General features: G+C 37.5%; 1 protein-coding gene across 1 annotated transcript; it reads left to right on the top strand.

Annotated features, from left to right (window-relative positions):
• Nucleotides 1–209: 209 nt before the first annotated feature.
• Nucleotides 210–4,012, top strand: LOC148845355 (putative auxin efflux carrier component 1b). The gene is made up of 6 exons (XM_088956068.1): nt 210–2,141; nt 2,425–2,701; nt 2,789–2,874; nt 2,975–3,132; nt 3,279–3,355; nt 3,561–4,012. Exons 1-6 carry the CDS (start codon nt 980–982, stop codon nt 3,625–3,627), a joined length of 1,827 nt encoding a protein of 608 aa, XP_088812194.1. The 5' UTR covers nt 210–979; the 3' UTR covers nt 3,628–4,012.
• Nucleotides 4,013–18,512: the final 14,500 nt, after the last annotated feature.

Raw genomic sequence — 18,512 nt, 5'->3', positions numbered from 1 at the left:
CGCTGCATGGTTTTTTGGGATTCGTCCATGTATGAGTCCAAGAACCCATCCAGTGCTGTGCTAGCTGTGGACCCAAATCCTGAAGGACTACTACGTACTGCAACGCCAAGAGGATGTAAACACGAGTCAGCTCCCTCCATTAATCCACTAAACAATAGCAATAGAAAACAATTTTTGTATAATAATAATATCAGAAATTTGAGAATCTTGGAACTCTGTTTTCCTTTCTTCTTTTTCTCTGTGTTGGGTCTTTTCTTCTGAGAGAGTTGCTTTTTATTGTTCTTGAGATCTCTCCGTCCCGCAGTGAAGTGTGAAGGGTTTTTATTTTTTCTCCGTCTAGAAAAAGCATTTCAAAAGACCTCAACTTTTACTTCTTGTCTGCCATTATAGAGCCATAAATATAACACTTCCCCCACCCCCCACCCCTTGTTCCTAGCTCACCCACCTCTCTCTGGGTTTTTACTAAGCTAGCCGGAAAGTCAGTCTTCCGGCTGTTTTTCCGGCGCTTGGGTGTCCTTTTATTACTCCTGTCTTTTTGAGCATTTAAAGCTCATATCTCTGTCTCCCTATTTGAACTCTGAAAAGAATGGGTTGATATGTGATTTTCTCTACTGGTTTCTGGCTTTGAAACTCCTGTTCTCTCTTGGGTTCTCGTAAGATACTGTGTTTCTTTGCAGCAGTGTCTGAGAAAGCTCGTTATTTGGAACTTAGTTTGTTCTGTTATAGTGTCATTACTTTCTGGCTTTGCTGAAACCATTTACTGGTTCTTTAACTCGATTCCGGTCCTTGTCATAGCAGAGCAGAGATTACAATATTTTCACTCTCTCTCTTTCTCTCTCTAAATTTCCAAGTTTTTATCTGGGTTCTTCGTTTAGCTGATTTTCCCTCTGGATTTTCTTTTTATTGTTTTTTTTTGGTGGAATCCTCTCTCTCTCTCTCTAAATCCAGTTGATTTACTCCGAAAGAAAAGAAAAAGAAAATGATCACCGGAACCGATCTGTATCACGTTCTCACGGCCGTTGTGCCTCTATATGTTGCTATGATCCTTGCTTACGGTTCAGTGAAATGGTGGAAGATTTTCAGTCCCGATCAATGTTCGGGTATAAATCGCTTTGTTGCTCTATTCGCTGTTCCTCTGCTTTCCTTTCACTTCATCTCAACCAACAACCCGTACACCATGAACCTAAGATTCATTGCTGCTGATACACTTCAGAAGATCATGGTATTAACTGTCCTGGCAATCTGGTCCAGAGTCAGCTCGAGAGGTTCTCTCGAGTGGTCAATAACACTCTTCTCCCTTTCTACTCTGCCCAACACTCTTGTTATGGGTATTCCCCTTCTGAAGGGTATGTATGGAGATTTCTCAGGGAGTTTAATGGTTCAGATCGTTGTTCTCCAATGCATAATATGGTACACTTTGATGCTCTTCTTGTTCGAGTACAGAGGAGCTAGGCTTCTCATTGTAGAACAGTTCCCCGACACGGCTGGTTCGATCATTTCCTTCAGAGTGGACTCCGATATTATTTCCTTAGATGGAAAAGAACCTCTCCAGACTGAAGCCGAGGTCGGTGAGGATGGGAAGCTTCATGTTACAGTGAGGAAATCCACCAGTTCCCGTTCAGAGATTTTCTCTCGACGGTCACATGGGCCTAACTCCGGTGTTTCGTTGACTCCCAGACCGTCGAACTTGACGAATGCAGAGATTTACTCGCTGCAGTCATCCAGAAATCCAACACCGAGGGGCTCGAGCTTCAACCACACTGATTTTTATTCCATGGTGAATGGAAGGAATGCCAACAGCATAAGTCCCAGACAGTCGAATTTCGGGAACCTGGGTTTTGATGAGGAGAACGGGATGGGTGGATTCACGAATCCTCCCAGAGCAAATGGGATCTTTTCACAGGGGAATCCGGTGCAGGGTGCAGGGTATCCTGCCCCGCCAAGTGCGGGAATATTTTCGCCAGCTGCCGGACCTGGGGCGAAGAAGAAGGCAAATGGGACCGATGGGGGGAAAGATCTCCACATGTTTGTTTGGAGCTCCAGTGCTTCCCCTGTCTCTGAAGGGGGAATTCATGTCTTCAGAGGAGGAGATTTTGGGAATGAACATGGTATAGGTCATCCTGCAGAAAATCATACTAAAGGTTGGAGCATTTCCTCTTTTTTCTGTAATGGTATGTTTAATAATATCTAAAGTTCTTGGAGTTTTGTGCTGATGATGCAACCTTCTTTGTCTTGTTGGGTCTGGTTCTAGGAAATAGGCTTCCTTTTTTCTTGATTCTTCTCTGTATTTTTTTGTTGGTTTAGTGGGTTTTGGTGGATGCATTCTGTTTCTTTTTGATCATTTAGGGTAACAGATATCGCTGTGATTTTGGTGGGACTTGTTATTGATTGATGACAGTTTTGTTTGTTTATGTCTCTCATCAGATTACGAAGAGTTTGGCCGGGATGAGTTCAGCTTCGGGAACAGGCCGGGCTCCCAAGGGGCTGAGCGAGATGGACCGACCTTGTCAAAGCTGGGTTCAAGCTCCACGACCGAGCTCCACCCTAAGGCTGCGATGCAAGGCGACGCCAAGTCCTCATCCATGCCGCCTGCCAGTGTTATGACCCGGCTCATCCTGATCATGGTTTGGCGTAAACTCATTAGGAATCCCAACACTTACTCCAGCCTCATTGGCCTCACCTGGTCCCTGGTTTCTTTTAGGTATTTATCTTTCTGCCTTATTAAATGATCTCAGCTTTGTTGATTCTTTCTACCAGTCGGTCCCTTACGGTGGTCTTGCTTCTGTAGGTGGGGGATTGAGATGCCAGCCATTATAGATGGTTCGATTAAAATCCTTTCTAACGCCGGTCTTGGAATGGCCATGTTCAGTCTTGGTATGTTCTGATTTCTGAGGTTGTTTCAGATTTTGTTTCCTTCATTTTCTCTGTTAACCGAGGGATGATCGGTTTTAAAATCAAAACTATGGCAATCCAGGGTTGTTTATGGCATTACAGCCAAGAATCATTGCTTGTGGGAACTCAGTTGCTTCCTTCGCTATGGCTGTCCGGTTCCTCACGGGTCCTGCAGTCATGGCTGCAGCCTCCATTGCCGTTGGTCTGCGAGGAGTTCTCTTACATGTCGCCATCGTACAGGTAAAAGGGGTCAGAGCTCTGAAGATGCTTTCTCAATTGTGTCTGATAGTCTCTCCTTCAACCTGCTTTCCTAGCTTTCATTTTGCTCTCGAGTGTTGGTAGTAAGTAGTAAATGCTCATTTTTCTGTTTGTCTTTGAATTTTCAGGCAGCTCTTCCCCAGGGAATTGTACCCTTTGTGTTTGCCAAGGAATATAATGTGCATCCGGACATACTGAGCACTGGGTTTGTATTCAACAATGTATCTATGCATGCATGCATGAATGCATATATGTATGTTAAAGGGTCATCTTCTGGCCTATCTACTTATCTCTGTACATGCAATGTTATGTGGGATTGGGAATGCATTCATGCATGCATGCATGACATAGACAATGACATGTTATATTGTTAATATTTCTGATCTTTTTTGAATTGTGTCATCTTTCAGGGTTATCTTTGGAATGTTGATAGCTCTGCCCATAACCCTAGTCTACTACATCTTACTGGGCCTTTGAGAGAGGGGGGGGGGGTATGGGAGAGGGATGCTGTGACCTGTGACTGGGAGGAGTCTCTTCATACTGTAAAGATAACCCTTTGTTGGGTTTTTCGTTTTTTTGCTTGTCTAAGTGTCTAACAAAACAGCTGAGGAGGAGAGGGAGAGAGAAAAGAGGTGTAACGAAGAACCATTTGGCTGAAGAATGAAAAAAAAAAAAGCTGAGAGGGAGGGAACAAGGGCATGTCCGTTGGACTAGATTTTTGAATATTTTCTCTGTTCTTTTCTAATCTTTTTTCCTTGTTCTTTTGGAATTGGAAAAAGCTAAGCATGTCTGTAGTTGAGATGCCTTCTACTTTAAATGTGAAAATGGTTATCTGGAAGCTGTGACAGAGGCCTTCTTTTGACGATTACTGAGCACCTGTCGCTTGTCATTCACTGCCCAGGTCACAAATATGTGGTTCTTGGGGTTTTCTTTTTACTTTGCTTCCTCCCTGTATTTTAGTATGCAAAAGTTGCAAGCTCAACTGACCTACTCCACTGAAGTGTTTCCAGATTTGTAGGCAAAAGCTTATTTTTTTACTTATTTGAGCCACTTCTGATTCACCGGGTCATGTCATTTTGTGGTGGAATTGGTTCTCTATTTAAAAGCAACAGACATTGCTTCACACATTTCAACCGGGAAAGCTGAGTTGAACGGTTGAGCCGGTTGCTGGTGTTATGATCCGTTCATGAACATCCAAACCCTAGGACCAAGTCGATTGTTCTGGTTCGACCATCCGGGTCGACCCACTAAAGATATGTCTAATTACAAGGGATGTCAATATGGGACCCAAACAAACATTATTCGTTTGGGACTTTGTTGGACAGGACGTTTCCATAGAAATAACGAATCGGAAGTGCACTGAAACGGTCCTCTGTCTCCCATGGCTTGAGGCACTGAGCAGAATCAATCCTGTCACCTGGAGATGTTGGCCCAGAGAGGGGACCGAGTGTGGGGACCAAATCAAAGATTGAAAGGCCCATTGGTAGTGGGGTCTGACAAATTATGCGGCTTACTTTCAGGCCTAGATTGGATCCCAACCCAGGTTGAAAATCCATTAGAAAATATTGCATTATTGGGAGCATTAAGTTGGAAGAAATTTGGGTTCAGCTCTGGACCAGAGATACTCCTACGTGGAACCCACTAACCCATGGTTCCTATTTTCTTAAATATTCTCAAGTCATATGTAGGCATGAGAAGGGGACATCCTCTCTCTGGATGTGGGCCCAAGATTGGTTTAGTGTGTACCTCAGTTCTCTCTTAGTTCGATTCTACCCAATGAACCGGACCGACTGAAGAATTGATTAACTTGGGTCTGGTTCGATGGTTTGTGTCCTGTTTAATAATTGGGTTGGGACTGTTTGAGAAGAGTGTAAATGCAAATATGCATTTGTACTCTTCTCAAACTGAGCCCAACTGATTATATAGTTCATGATTTAAGGTACCTGTTTTTTTGGTAACCTTTTGTCATATTTTGTCTAACCGGGTAAATTTCATAACAGTAGATAAGATAATTTTGGTTGGAAAGACTTGTATTAAAAACATAAAACATTTTACTATTTACTGTCATTTTTATTAAGACTATATTATCAAAAATAAAATTTCAAAGTTGTTAATTGTTAATATCATAGATAATTATAGATGCCAAGTATAATTAGGTCTAATCAAGTCAGACTCATTTATACTTGTTAACATTTTTTGATAATTTTTACTATATTTTATGTTTAGAAGGGTAAATTTCAGACAGTATAGAAAACATAGTTTTAAAAAATGACCCGAAAATAGAGCTGTTTCGGCCATCGGATTCTAGGCCAATGGTTCAACTGTCTAGTTTGAATGGACGGCCCGTTCTAGTAATAAAAATTTTAAAAATAAAAATAATTAAAAATAAAAAACAACAAAAAACTGTTGAATGGGTCAACGGTTTGACCTCCCGGATGAATCGGTCGTTGACCAATTCAATGGTTTTTTGACTAGGAACCGGATTTAGGTAAAACAGAACAAGTTGTTTGAATGATTTCCCGGGCTGAACGGTCTGACTGTCCAGTCAACTGCGGTTTGAAAACCATGATACAAAATGATTTCGGTTAGAAACACTTGCTTTATCAATAATTGGTTCCGTTCTGCGTCCATTTTATGGATTCAGATTTAGGAACTACTTCGTCTTGTCCCAAACGAGACCAGAGACCCATTGATAGCTAAGGGTGGATTTGAGCCGAGCCAAGCCGAATAGTACTAGGCTTGAGCTCGGTTCGAGCCAGAACCTTGAGTTTGAGTTTGACTCAACTCGAGCTCGATTTTGAGAAAAATATTTTATAAAAAATAAAAAAATTATATATAAAAATATATTTTATTTGATATTTAAAAAATTAAGAATTATAGTGACAGCTCAACTCGTTGCCACCCCTATAATGACAGCTCTATCCTCTCTACTATTCCATGTACGATTTACTATGTACCGAAGTTAAGAATGCCAAAGTAAAAATTACAAGGCAAGTTCCTATTGCAAAGTTGATTATTTCCCCTTGAATGTAAGATTTTCAATTCCAAATGGGTTTTCATTCAGTTCCCTTTGAAGTCATTGGATCCTTTACCGATTTGGAGTTATCCCCTTCTAACAATTCCAATAATGACCAATCTAATAATAATATATAGTTTTTCTAACAAGGAATGAAAGCCAAACTAGCATTATTAGTTCTTTTATCTTTTTCGAGGTAGAGACTACTGAAACGTTTTATCACTTTAGTATTTCAATGTTGGTAAGTCTTGAATGTCATCGTTTTTATCCTTTGAACCAGTAAAATCTTGGCATTTTACCTTCAAAGCATTCATGAAAAGTAGTTGTACATGAAAAACTGAAAAATCTAGTTAACCGAATTGATAACCGATTCTTTTAGTTTGATTTTTGGTTTAATTTTTTTTTAAACCCATTGGTTTGGTTTCAAAAATATGCTCATAGCTAGGTCACCTTTTTTTTCTTTTCTTTTATATATATATATATATATATATATATATATATTTTTTTTTTTAATTTTAAGTTTTGAAGGCTCTAGGCCAGGAACCCTGAATGACATGACTATGCAGATGGTTGAGATGATGAAACAATCCTTTGAACCGAAAACAGTTGTTTAAAGTCATGAATGTGTAAATGAAATAGTCACTAAGTGACAATGAGTGCATATTAAGTGTTTTTGGGTGTTTAATCAGCTTCAACTGGTTCTACCTCTATGTTTTGCGTCTTTGAAAGCTCATTATTATAGTACATATATGAACTAGAAAAATGAATGAGTGAGCTTCCACTCATCCTAGTGACTGAAATGATGAAACACTTCTTTTCTATCATCATTCTTTGTGTGCATTCCATGTGCCAGTCTTGCTTTTGATTTCCCAAAGTTCTTTTCTTTAAACAAAGCAAGAATATTTAGGTTGTTATCCATGCTTCAAACTTATTCCCCTTTTTGTTTTATATTCTTTGTTAATGGTTGGAAAGTCTCAAATGAAGGGTAGTTTGTCCTCCATATGCAGTGTTTTGTTAGGAGCTAGACATAACATTAGTCAATAGACAACGTTACAGCTAAGACTTCTTTATGTAAGTCAGGGCAACCCTAGAAAGTGTGTTGGAAAAGCAATTATTAAATAACCCAAAAGTAAGGGTGTCAATGGATCGGTTTTGGATCGGACTCCGTTTAATCCAAAATCAAATTGAACGGATTAGACGGACCCACAAGATATATTGAATTGGATCAATCCGATACAAAATATTTATTAGATTGGATTGGACCTGGTCCATCCATAATAAATTGGATTGGGTTGGATTGAGCTAATATCTATTCCATTGATATAAGATAAGAATATAGGTGTCAATGGACAAGGTTTGGGGTTGAAACCAATCTAAATCAAAACGAAATTGAACAGATTGGACAGTCCAAAATATTCTTTGATTGAATTGGACCTGGTCCATTTATAAAGGACTCACTGGACTGGATTGGATTGGACAAAATACAGTCCAATTGACACCCCTGCCCAAAAGTAGCAAAACCCCTTAAAATCCAGAATTGATTTCCTTACAAAAATTGTTTGTTCACAATGACTAGATGACTAACTTATTTGAGGAAAACCTTTTTCTGGCTCAAATCTAAACACACTAAGTCTTTCTCTCATACACACAAACACACATACACCTACCTCACAAAATTAGTCTAGAGTTGCTTCTATGGAAAGTCATTTGCAATCTCATGGTATCAAACAAGTGATGTTATTTAACTCTTAGCATGGAAGAAAATTACCATCATCTGATAATATCACTGATGGTGCATGCTTTTATCTTGGTTTAATAGAGGAATTAGTACCACTTTCAATGGCATCAGAACTTTGTACGCAAATTTCACCAACTATAACAAACTTTAACTGCTTTATTCTTTTTCTCAATTGTTCAGGTTTTTAGTCTTTCCAGGTAAAATATATTGTTACTTAAATGTACCTAAATACTTGCTTTGTGAAACATAATTCATACAGAGAAAGCTTTTTTCCGTATGGTTGCATTTATTTATTTGAAAAATGGGTGGAAGATTTTCTAGACAAAATTATTTTAACTACTATTTCTGACACAGTCTATTTTATGTTGAAATAAAGTGAATCTATATGCAAATTATGAGTATTCTCACTTGTCAGTTTATTATGTTTGCATGGCATGAATAGCATCTATCAAAAAAAATGCAGAAAAAAAGTTTGGGCTTGGTATTCTGGATGGAGTCCGGATCTCCTGCCCACAAGAATTTTGCCCACGTCTATTCACATAATATCGCAGTCACACATGAAGAATATATCACCCCCTACACAGTATTATACACGGAGAGATGTTCCCAATGCCTGGGGGTAGTGTATTGTGGGTAGACGCGGGCAGAATTCTTGTGGGCAGGAGATCCGGAGTCTCCTGGATGGACCACATATGGGCCTAAAGAATTTATAATTCCTAAAAGTCCCTAACATGAAGATGGGATTTTGATGGTTGGATTGGTTTGTTGAAAAACAAGAAGGGCTATATTTTGAGTAAGTCCCAACTTGATGAAATATAAGTGCCTCCTTATAAAGGTTCTCTCATTGATTCAATCAAAGTCCATTATTTTCCTAGAGGAGGATTGGAATTTTCCAGTACCCTTGGTTTGATTTATATTTTAAGGCAAGACACTGTGTATCTGTACTAGCAATGCATGTGAATTGTGGCATGCATGGGTATATATATATATTGCCTGAGTCACTGAGACACCTAATTTATGCTTTTCATGTTGATGTGGTCTTCCTTCATGTTTTGTCAATTGTTCTTTAGTTTCCATCTTTCAATGTCTGTTTGCTGTGTTATCTTTGGAATTTAACAGAAAATGCTGTCAAAAGCTGAGATGTTCTTCAGTGAAGAGAAAGCAAGAAGTAAAAGTTGAGATGGAGAGGGAGAGATGGGGACATAACTGTTGGAGTACAGATTTTGGAACATTTGTCCCCCACTTTTCCCTCCTTTAAGTTGTTTTTGTTGTCTTGGTAAAAGTTAACTTGTTTTTAGTTGAACAGTCGAGATGCTGTTGTAGTGAAGATGTAAATGGATTAACTCAAAGCTAATAGTGACCCTTCTTCATTTAATTGTTACTGTTGAGCATCTGTGACTTATACTATACGTCTACACCAAGCTGAGGAGATTTTTGATTTTTGATTTTTTTTTTGTTACTAAGGCTCAGTTTGGAAAGAGTATAAATACAAATTTATAGAGTGCAAAACCTTGTATTTTGTATTATTTTATATGTATTTGTACTCTTCCCAAACTGAACCTAAGTGCTCCAATAAACTGATTTGGTTCACTGGATCCCCCACTTAAACTGAATCAAACTTCTTGTTAATGCGAGCTGTGAATGATTAATTAAGGTGGAGCTTGCCTATGTTGGGTGGAATTGCTAAGAGGTGATAAGGGGAAAAACTTAGGGTCCATTTGCTTTACGCTCAGAATTGGAACCCAAAATGATCTATTACTTTTGCTTATTTGATTTATATGGGAATCAGAATTGGATTTCATAAGATTTGCACAGTTTCAGGGAGGGCTGGCATTGGGCAAAAGAGTCCAAGTGACTTATTATTTTGGTCTGGCTGGAATGAGATTTTCCTTCTCAAAGGGGAGGTTGCAATGGCCCTTTCCTCAAATGGGAGAATGTCATTTCGTCCAAACAAACGATTAGAATTAAAATGGACCATTTCAATTCTGATTCCATACCCCTATTCCCGTAAATCAAACATACCATCAATATTTTTGACCCCAAAACCCAAGCTGTATTTGGGCAAGATTTACTCAAAAGTGCAAGAGGGAGAGGATGAGCTGTGTATGATAGTGGAGAAACCCTTTTCAAAAGTTCAAATGTTATTGTAAATGTGCCCTTCTTCATATGAAAAACATTTTACTATATGGTTGCCCTTGGATTCGTGAATCTCTGTGTGCTTTCCTTTGCAGCATGGAATTTGAAGAAATGCAGAAAAGAAGCCCATGAATTCTGCATTTTTCGGAATTTGAACATTGAGAGGAGTAGTCATTTCATTTCCATGGAATCGAGGCAGCAAACTGCCCCCTGACCCCAAAAGGCCCAGCCCATCCCAGCGCATCAAAGAAGGTGCACCTTGAGAAAGGATCCAATTCCAAACCATTACAATTACACCTGACAACCCACCCAAAAAGTGTTTGTCCAAAAGTAAAAATAGACCCAAACAGAATGATTTGCATAGGCAGCAGCTTCCTTGGGCATAAAACAAGGCCAAAAAAGGCGCGCTCTAACGGCCCCCCATATATCTTGAAAAGGGAAAGTACTTTCTGTCACCTTTGTCTAAGGTTACCTGCCATTTTGGGCTAAGACATCATGCCCTCATTGTGGGGCCCAAAGCAAGATTCTCAGGCCCATCCAATCATACACAGGGGGACCATCCATGGCTGTGGGTGAGAAAACATAGTGGGGTCTGACAAATGATGCAGCTCACAGTCAGCCCCAATTTTGGGCCTAGCTCAACTAGGATAGCTGGAGCTTGTAGGTCCATTTGTTCTTCTTTTCATTAGAAGGAGCTTTAGAAAGTTGCTTTTGGGCCCATGTTCGGTAACTTGTCAACCCCTAGGCTCTTCCCCTTGGACACAGTTTGTCTGTCCTTCAACACAAAAGGCACATTATGAACCTACACGAGAAGTTGGCCCATGGACCATGCCTAGGCACGAGAAGGAACTTAGGGTCCATTTGGTTTGTGGTTAGAATAGGAATTGGAATTGACTATCCTCTCCCCTCTTGTTTGGTTCATATGGGAATTAGAATCGGATTCTATAAGATATGCACAATTCCTAAGGATAGTTTGTACCGGATAAAGAGAAATAGGATTTGGGATACTTGTTTTTTATTTCTGGCCAGCTAGAATGAGATTCTCATTTCCAAGGGAGAAGACCGAAATTGCTATTCCCTCGAATGGGGAGTGCCACTCCACTAGGGATAGGAATCAAAATCTATTCTACCCAACCAAATGACTGAAACCAGAAATGGGCATTCCGATTTCAATTCTAGACCCCTATTCGTACGAACCAAATGAACCCTTAGTGGAGTGGGCCTGATATTGCTACAATTATATTTTTTCAAGTTAACATACTTCCTAGAGCAAACTTGATGGGTAAACAGAATGATTGCTCCTTTAATTATGTGAGATTCCCAGTTATCTTTTCCATTCAGCACTTTTGAATTCATTGGATTCTTTGCCCGGTTTCAAATATACCTCAGTGTAATAATTGAAAAAATTATCAGAAATGAAGTAATCCATTTCATGTAAAGAGTAATGGAGTAGAGAGTAATGAAGAATTTCATCATTTATAGTATTTGAACGTAGGAAAAGTATAGTCTTTTGATCAATATTCGTTCATGTAGATGATTGAAATGATGAAACAACCCTATTAAGTGGAATCATTTTGTGAAGACATGAATGAAGCATCTGAAAACACAGAACGCATGCAAATAATTGCTTTTTGGTGCTTGATCAATTTGAACTGATTCTACATTTTTCATCTTTGAAATCTCATTATTGCATTGCACATAATTTCAACTATCAAAGTGACTGAACTCTCATTCATATTTGTGATTGAAATGACGAAACAGACATTTTCAGTGATCTTTCTTTGCGTGCAACCCATGTGCCAGTCTTGCATTTAATTTCTTAGGTTCTGTTTGTTTGTAGTGAAAGTGCAATTTCTGATTTACCTTTTTATACTTTGGCTTTTATCTATTTCTGTTTCATTTTTTTTTTGCACTTCATTGGTAATGCAAACAAATAAGAGAGGCAAGAGCTGAAACAGAAATGAGCCAGAGTTTGCACTCAAATCATTTGTATTCCCATATTTTTGCATCAGTGCAAATGAAATTGCACTGAAAACAAACTAAGCCTTAGGTTCTTGAGAAGAAAAAAAGTATTTTTAACTCATGACAACCAAAAGGGAAGATCAAACAGAATAGCCATCAAAATTCCAAACTCTGACTGAATTTTCATTTAGTATTTCTTTCTTAAAAACGATTAAATGACCGTTGCATGATGATTAATCAACTTTGATCTGTTTGCTTTATGTTGGAGAAGTTTTGGCCTAATATTTTGCATTTTCATGATGAATGAAAAAAAAAAAGTGCATGACCCAAAAATTTATTCTTAGAAAGAGATAAAGCCCATATCCATCCCAATCACAAGAACACTAAAATGGACCTGAAATGAAGCCCATTTTGTCTGCTCGTCACACTAAGGAGGGCATTTGTTGGTAAAAACCATGTGTATAGTTTACTTTTTTGTTGGTTTACTATTACATAGGTTTGTTTTGTTTTTTTTTTTTTTTTTGTTTTTGTTTTTACCACTCTAGCATAACAGCCTTAGATTTCCTGTGGAAAGGGAAAATGTCCTATCTAAGAGGGAGAAGAGATAGGGACATGAAACTTGGGCAGGTTTTGGAATATTTTCTTTTTTCATTCTTCTTTTTCTTTGTCTACTTGTTATTTGGGAAATGGTTAAGGCTTGTCTGTGGTAGACATGTTATTACTTCGAATTTTGGACAAATTTGGAAGGATTATCTGAAAGTCATTGTGAACTTTTTCTTTTCTAATTGTGACTTTTGAACATCGTTCACTTGTTTGTTTAGAAAAGAGGGAGTGATTCGGGCACCTACCTTTTTGATAAGTGGCCACATTCCTACTTCTAATAAAAATGTGCAATGCCTTTAGAGGCAATTAAGCAATGTTTTTTAACAGTGATTGATTTGGATGGTCGGACCGTTCGGCCTAGGAACCATCCAGTCAACTGGTTCCGTTTTACCCCAAATTCAGAATCTGGTAAAAACCGTTGACCCGGGTGGTTGAACCGTTGACCCATCGATCCATTCAATGGTTTTGACTGTTTTTTATTTTTATTTTTAATATTTTTAATTTTATTGTCAGAACGGGCATTCAAACCGGATGATCGGACCATCAACCCAAAAACCGATGACCAAAACGGTTTCATTTGTAAGTCATTTTTTAAAACGTTGCAATTAAGTAAACCTCATGTATTAACTTTGTGATAATAAACAAACAGTTTTTTTTTTTTTTTTCTCTTCTGGTTTTTAATCGGGATGTATTGGGTTGATAAAAAGTGGGATGTGCCCTAATCACCCAAACACCAATCGCTTTTTCATCTTATGCTCTGTTCGATTTTCACTAAATGAGAGGGGTTGGTTAATGAGAAAATTGTTTTATATATATAAATGCAATTAAACCCACTTAAATAAATGTTTCTTAAAAAACACTTATTCGAAATAAATTACCAAAAACGAGGCTCAATTTTATTAGAACTTAGAACTGGATCCGAAATAAAATTGAAAAGCTGATTGGGTCACAGTTTAGAAGTTAGAACTGGATCGGAAATAAAATTGAAAAGCTGATTGGGTCACAGTTTTACCCATTTACTGGCGGTTCAATCGTCCACACTGAAACGAGCTTAACAAGAAGACTGATGATGAAAGCAGACAGAGACAGTCCACTGAAATGACTCCAAAAACAAAGACCCAATCTCAGTATTTTGTGCGGACTTACATCTCCAGGATAATTAAACAAAAAAGCACTGCAACGGCATGCGGAAAGCAGTATCTTGAAAAGCACTTTGTGTCCCAGTTCAACCGGACCATCACCTGACAATGTGGGCTGAAACATCTTGGTCAAGGTGGGGCCCAACAAAAGATTTGCAACCCATTTCACTCTAGACTAGAGTCCGGGACCATCAAGGGCTTTGGGGTAAAAATATTGTAACGGGGTCTGACAAAGTGAAGCAGCTAACAAGGTCCACATAAGGGACCGGCCGACTGTTGTGTGGCCCAATCAAGATAGTTTGAAAACCCATTTGAAAAGAGCTTTCAGCTCACTGAGGGAAGGTTAGAAAGTTATTTTGACACCATACATTAAGTAATCCTTGATATGAATTTTGAATATTGTGTTTTTATTAAATTGTTATAGGTCCAAGTTTTATACAATTAATTTTCAATTCGTTTTGTTCATGAGATAGGATATCAAAAGTCATTTTTAGTTCATTTTGTTAATAATAAATAATATTTTTATCATTGTTGGTTTAGTTTACTTAGGCTATTCAATATCTGCTTATAATCCGAATGTGATGGACAAGATCCGATTCAAATTCAAATATATAAATATCAAATTTGAATCTAATTATATCCGATTCAAGTCAATCCACTTGCAGGACCATGAAAAGGCACAAAAGGAGCACTTTCTATGGCCAAGTTGTTCTAATTGTACTTCTTTACCACAAGTGATGTATATTGTATCTCTCCTTCTTTGTCATGTCCTAAAAAATAATATTTAGAAAGGAGTTGCCATTTGAGAAACTTATATAGAAAAATCTTCAGATAAACAGGATTGTTATCCCTTCAATTATCTTTTTAGGCTCTGTTTGTTCATTTGCACTGGTGTAAATGCATGGAGTACAAATGGATTGAGCGTAAAATTCTAGTTTACCTTAGCTTTAGATTTGACTTTGACCCCTTTTGGTGCATTTTTCACATGGGTTGTTGGGTTTTTAGAAGTCTAGAAGTCTGCACTTTTATTTTTTCTATCATTTGGTTGGGAAAAGGCATATCCACCAAAAGACAGTCCCGAAAAAATGCAAAAAGCTCGTTTTGGGTTATTTTTAGAAAGATCCAAATGGAGTTTTTACACTTATGTCTCGTCTTCGTACGAAAAGGCGTACGAAAAGATGCACCTCCAATCAAACAGACTGAGCTGCCAAGATCTTTATATAAAAGCTCATTGTGTTTTTTAGCTGTCAGATCTTCTAGAAGATCTTTCAAGAAAGACTTTCTAGATAACACCTTTGTTTAGTTTGTTTGTTATGAGTAAAAAGGATTTAGATTGATGTGGTTTCGACTTTATATGAAAGAGAAAGGAGGTAAGAAGAAAGTCGTTTGTTTGGAAGGAGTAAAACAACATGGTTCTCACTTCATGAGATGAGAGAGAATAAAAGGAAAAGGAGGATGATGAAAATTTTATATCAGATGTAAAATTTGCACTGCTAATGACTGCAAATGAATTTGCATCAAACAGGAGTGCAAATCATGTATTAAAAACAATTGTCTTCGGTTCAGATTTGATCTGCAAATATTAGATTTCCAAATGACTTTTAAGAAGTATTTTTAAAGTCATTGGTTCCTTTCATTGGTGTAAAATCTCTCTCCTCTGATAACTGAAATAATAACCAATTTAATCAGAAAGCTTAAAAAGAAAAGTTGAAACCAAATTAGGTCGGTCAATCCATTTTCTTTTAACCTTGCCAAGAAAAGAAAAGACTATCATAGCCCTAACATCATTCATGAAAAGACAATTTCACTTTGCAAAAAAATATATACAACTTTTTGATCAAACACTTTTACAGGGACTCCACATATGATTGAAATGATGAAAAAAAAAATCCTTTTAAGTCAAAGCATCTCTGTAACATCATGAACCCTACGTGAAAAAGATTATAATTACTAATGAATGATGATAAACAATCCTTTTGGGCGTTTAATCATCTTCAACTGGTTTTACTTTTTAACTTTTTAAATTTCTAAGAGCAAAATAGCACATTCCCTCAACAAGTAAATGGATGAGCTCCAAGTTCATCCTAGTGATTGGAATGATGAAGAAACCGTATCTGCATCCTATGTGTCAGTCAGGCATTAATGCTACAATCCTTTAAAGCTCTTACTGCTGGCATTAATGCTACAATCCTTTAAAGCTCTTACTGCTGCTTTCAATATCTCAACTCAAGTTCTTTGGTAAAGTCTTATTTTAGGTAAATCCTCAAACCTCCCTTGGGTTTTCTGAAAAAGGCCTTAAACCTCCTCTAACTTTGATTTGTCTTAAACTTTCCCCGACATAAAAGAAATTATACATCTCTTTAGTTGCTTTTAAGTGGATAGAGACTTTAAATGTCTATTATGCCTTAAATCTCTCCTCAACTTTGACATCTCCTGCAAGGTGTCAATTGGCTGGTTGGTAAGGTCTCCTGCCGGTTGTGGCGGAGACTTAGGATCCAATCCCACTTGCACAGTTTTGGGGATGGTCTACCCCAAGTTGTGTAGCCCCTTGCAGCAAAAAAAAAAAAAAAGTTTTAATATTTCATTTTTTTATGGCATAAACAAATGCATTTTTGGGTAAAAAGAGAGTTAAAGATATTTTATTTTATTTATTGGTTAAAGATTTAAGGATATTTTTTATTAAACGTTTAAGGGTATTTCAGTCATCAAACATTTGATAACTTTATATAAAGAAAAAGTTGACATTATAATATGTTTAAATCCAGGGCATCAGCAGTTTAAGGGATTTACCCTAAAAATCAGGGGAGGTGTAAGGCCCGGTTAAAGTTGATTAGTTGAGGGGAGGTTTAAGGGATTTACCCTAATTTTTTTTCTAGGAATCTAGAGGATTTTCTGCTTGTATTTTATACTTTTGTTAGTGGTTGGAAAATCTCAGTGAGGGTTAGTTTGTCATCCATTATACAGTAAACTTGTTTACTTGATAGGGAAGCTCTTAAACAAAGATTGCAATCCCAAAAACTGATTAATTCACAAAAATTGTTTCTTAACAATGATCATCAGATTGATCAGTTGAGAATGCATGACTGAGTTTTAATCTTCTTTGGAGAAAATTATCAATTCTTCTAGTTTTTTAGAAAGAAATCACTATTTTTATTTCGATAAAACCCAATGACAATCAGGAGTATGAAGAGATTGGTTCTAGTCTTCTAGACATCTTTTTTTTTGGGTTGGTGTTAATGCTAGAGTTCCACATTTGGCCCACCATTAAAATCTAAAGTTTATTGGATGCCCATTCCATGATGCCAGTTTGGGAGGGCTTTCATTCAGCTGTTTTCGGTTTTCCACGGTGGGCTTCTCAATAAAGCCTATAGGTTATGTTTGGTGAAAAGCCCCTAAAGCCATAATATGTTATCATTCAGACTATAAGCAATATTTGGTGAAAATCCCGAAAGCCCAAATATGCTATCATTCAGCCAAATTATTGGCTTTTCTAGTGAAGCTTATTTCAGCAGTTTCTTTAAAACAGCTCAGTGAAAGCAGTTCTCTTCACTACTCCCAAATGAGAGTAAAAGGAGAAAAGTAGTTTTACTTTCTTTTATATGATTTTCAGGAAAGAAAATATTTATGATAACGGAATCCGTAAAGCATTCCCCACTAGTTCAAGCCTCAAGGATCTATTTGGGCATGGCCAAGCCCAAAAGATTTATATAACCAAACTCCTGGGCCTCGACCAAATACAAGACATACTAGTTAAGAGGATATCCTCATATCCATCTTCTCCATTGAAATTGATTTTGATTGAGCCCTCTTAAGGGCTTTGCCATAATTGGGTGGGTTGAATTTGGTTGAATTTCAACCCAATTCATCTGACCCGCTAAACCATAAATGATCAATTTAAATAAAATTAAATGGATTAGATTCAATTCAAATTAGTCTAGATCGAACCATCCTGTACAATCCATTAGTCTTATAATAACTTGAGTTTTGTAAGAATTACTTAAAAGTCAAATGGCTCTAAGTGATTAATTGCTCTTAAGTTCTCTATGTAAAAATAATGTTTACATAATGTGATTTGAACCTTGAGTACTTGCGTGAAAGGCAACCACTTTTACTACTAAGCCATGTTAGGCATGTAAAATTATTAAAGGCTTTTTGGTAAGTTATTTACCTATTTAAGTATTTTTTAAGAAACACTTACCTGGTTAAGTACATTTATCCACATTCTTTCATTTTTCAAGTAAATAAGATAATGACTGTTTTTAACCATAACTATCCATTATTAAAAGGGAAAAATTTTATACCATCCAAGTGTTGGCGAATCAGAGCTGAACTGACCATATTTGGGTTGCTTTACGGCAACTGCAGTTGAACTGTTCGGATCTGAACTCATTTGACTTTGTTTGGGTCAGTTTGGGTCATGCACAATTAGGCCATCTAGACCTGCATCAGCTCAAACCGGATCAAGTTGGATGAATACTAGTTGATTTGGATCAGGTTGTTTGGGTCATGTGATCTCAAATTGTGTCAGGTTGACCCAAATTGGGTTGGCCGGGTTATGTTTGGGTTGATTCGGACCAACTAGTTGGGTTCGAGTTAATTTTGGCTAGGTATGGGTGAACTGCACTGACCCAAACTGGATTCTTTGTTGTAGGGCTTACTGGGAAAGAGTGGAACTAAAGTTCCTGTGGCCATAAACAAGGAGCCCAGTCACGAAGACTCATTAAGTGTCGAAGATGATAATGATGGCGATTTTGCAGAACATCAGAGA

Source organism: Nelumbo lutea, chromosome 7, assembly GCF_056320005.1.
Source record: "Nelumbo lutea isolate HS-2025 chromosome 7, American lotus-T2T, whole genome shotgun sequence".
In the NCBI taxonomy this organism is placed as follows: domain Eukaryota; kingdom Viridiplantae; phylum Streptophyta; class Magnoliopsida; order Proteales; family Nelumbonaceae; genus Nelumbo; species Nelumbo lutea.
The sequence above is the reverse complement of the archived record's forward strand: the minus strand, read 5'-3'. Positions and strand labels throughout refer to the sequence as shown.

Coding starts and splice junctions, on each gene's coding strand:
- LOC148845355 (XM_088956068.1), top strand. CDS start 980: ATGATCACCGGAACCGATCTGTATCACGTTCTCACGGCCGTTGTGCCT. Junction 2,702..2,788: donor TGGTCCCTGGTTTCTTTTAG/GTATTTATCTTT, acceptor TTGCTTCTGTAG/GTGGGGGATTGAGATGCCAG. Junction 3,356..3,560: donor CCGGACATACTGAGCACTGG/GTTTGTATTCAA, acceptor GTCATCTTTCAG/GGTTATCTTTGGAATGTTGA.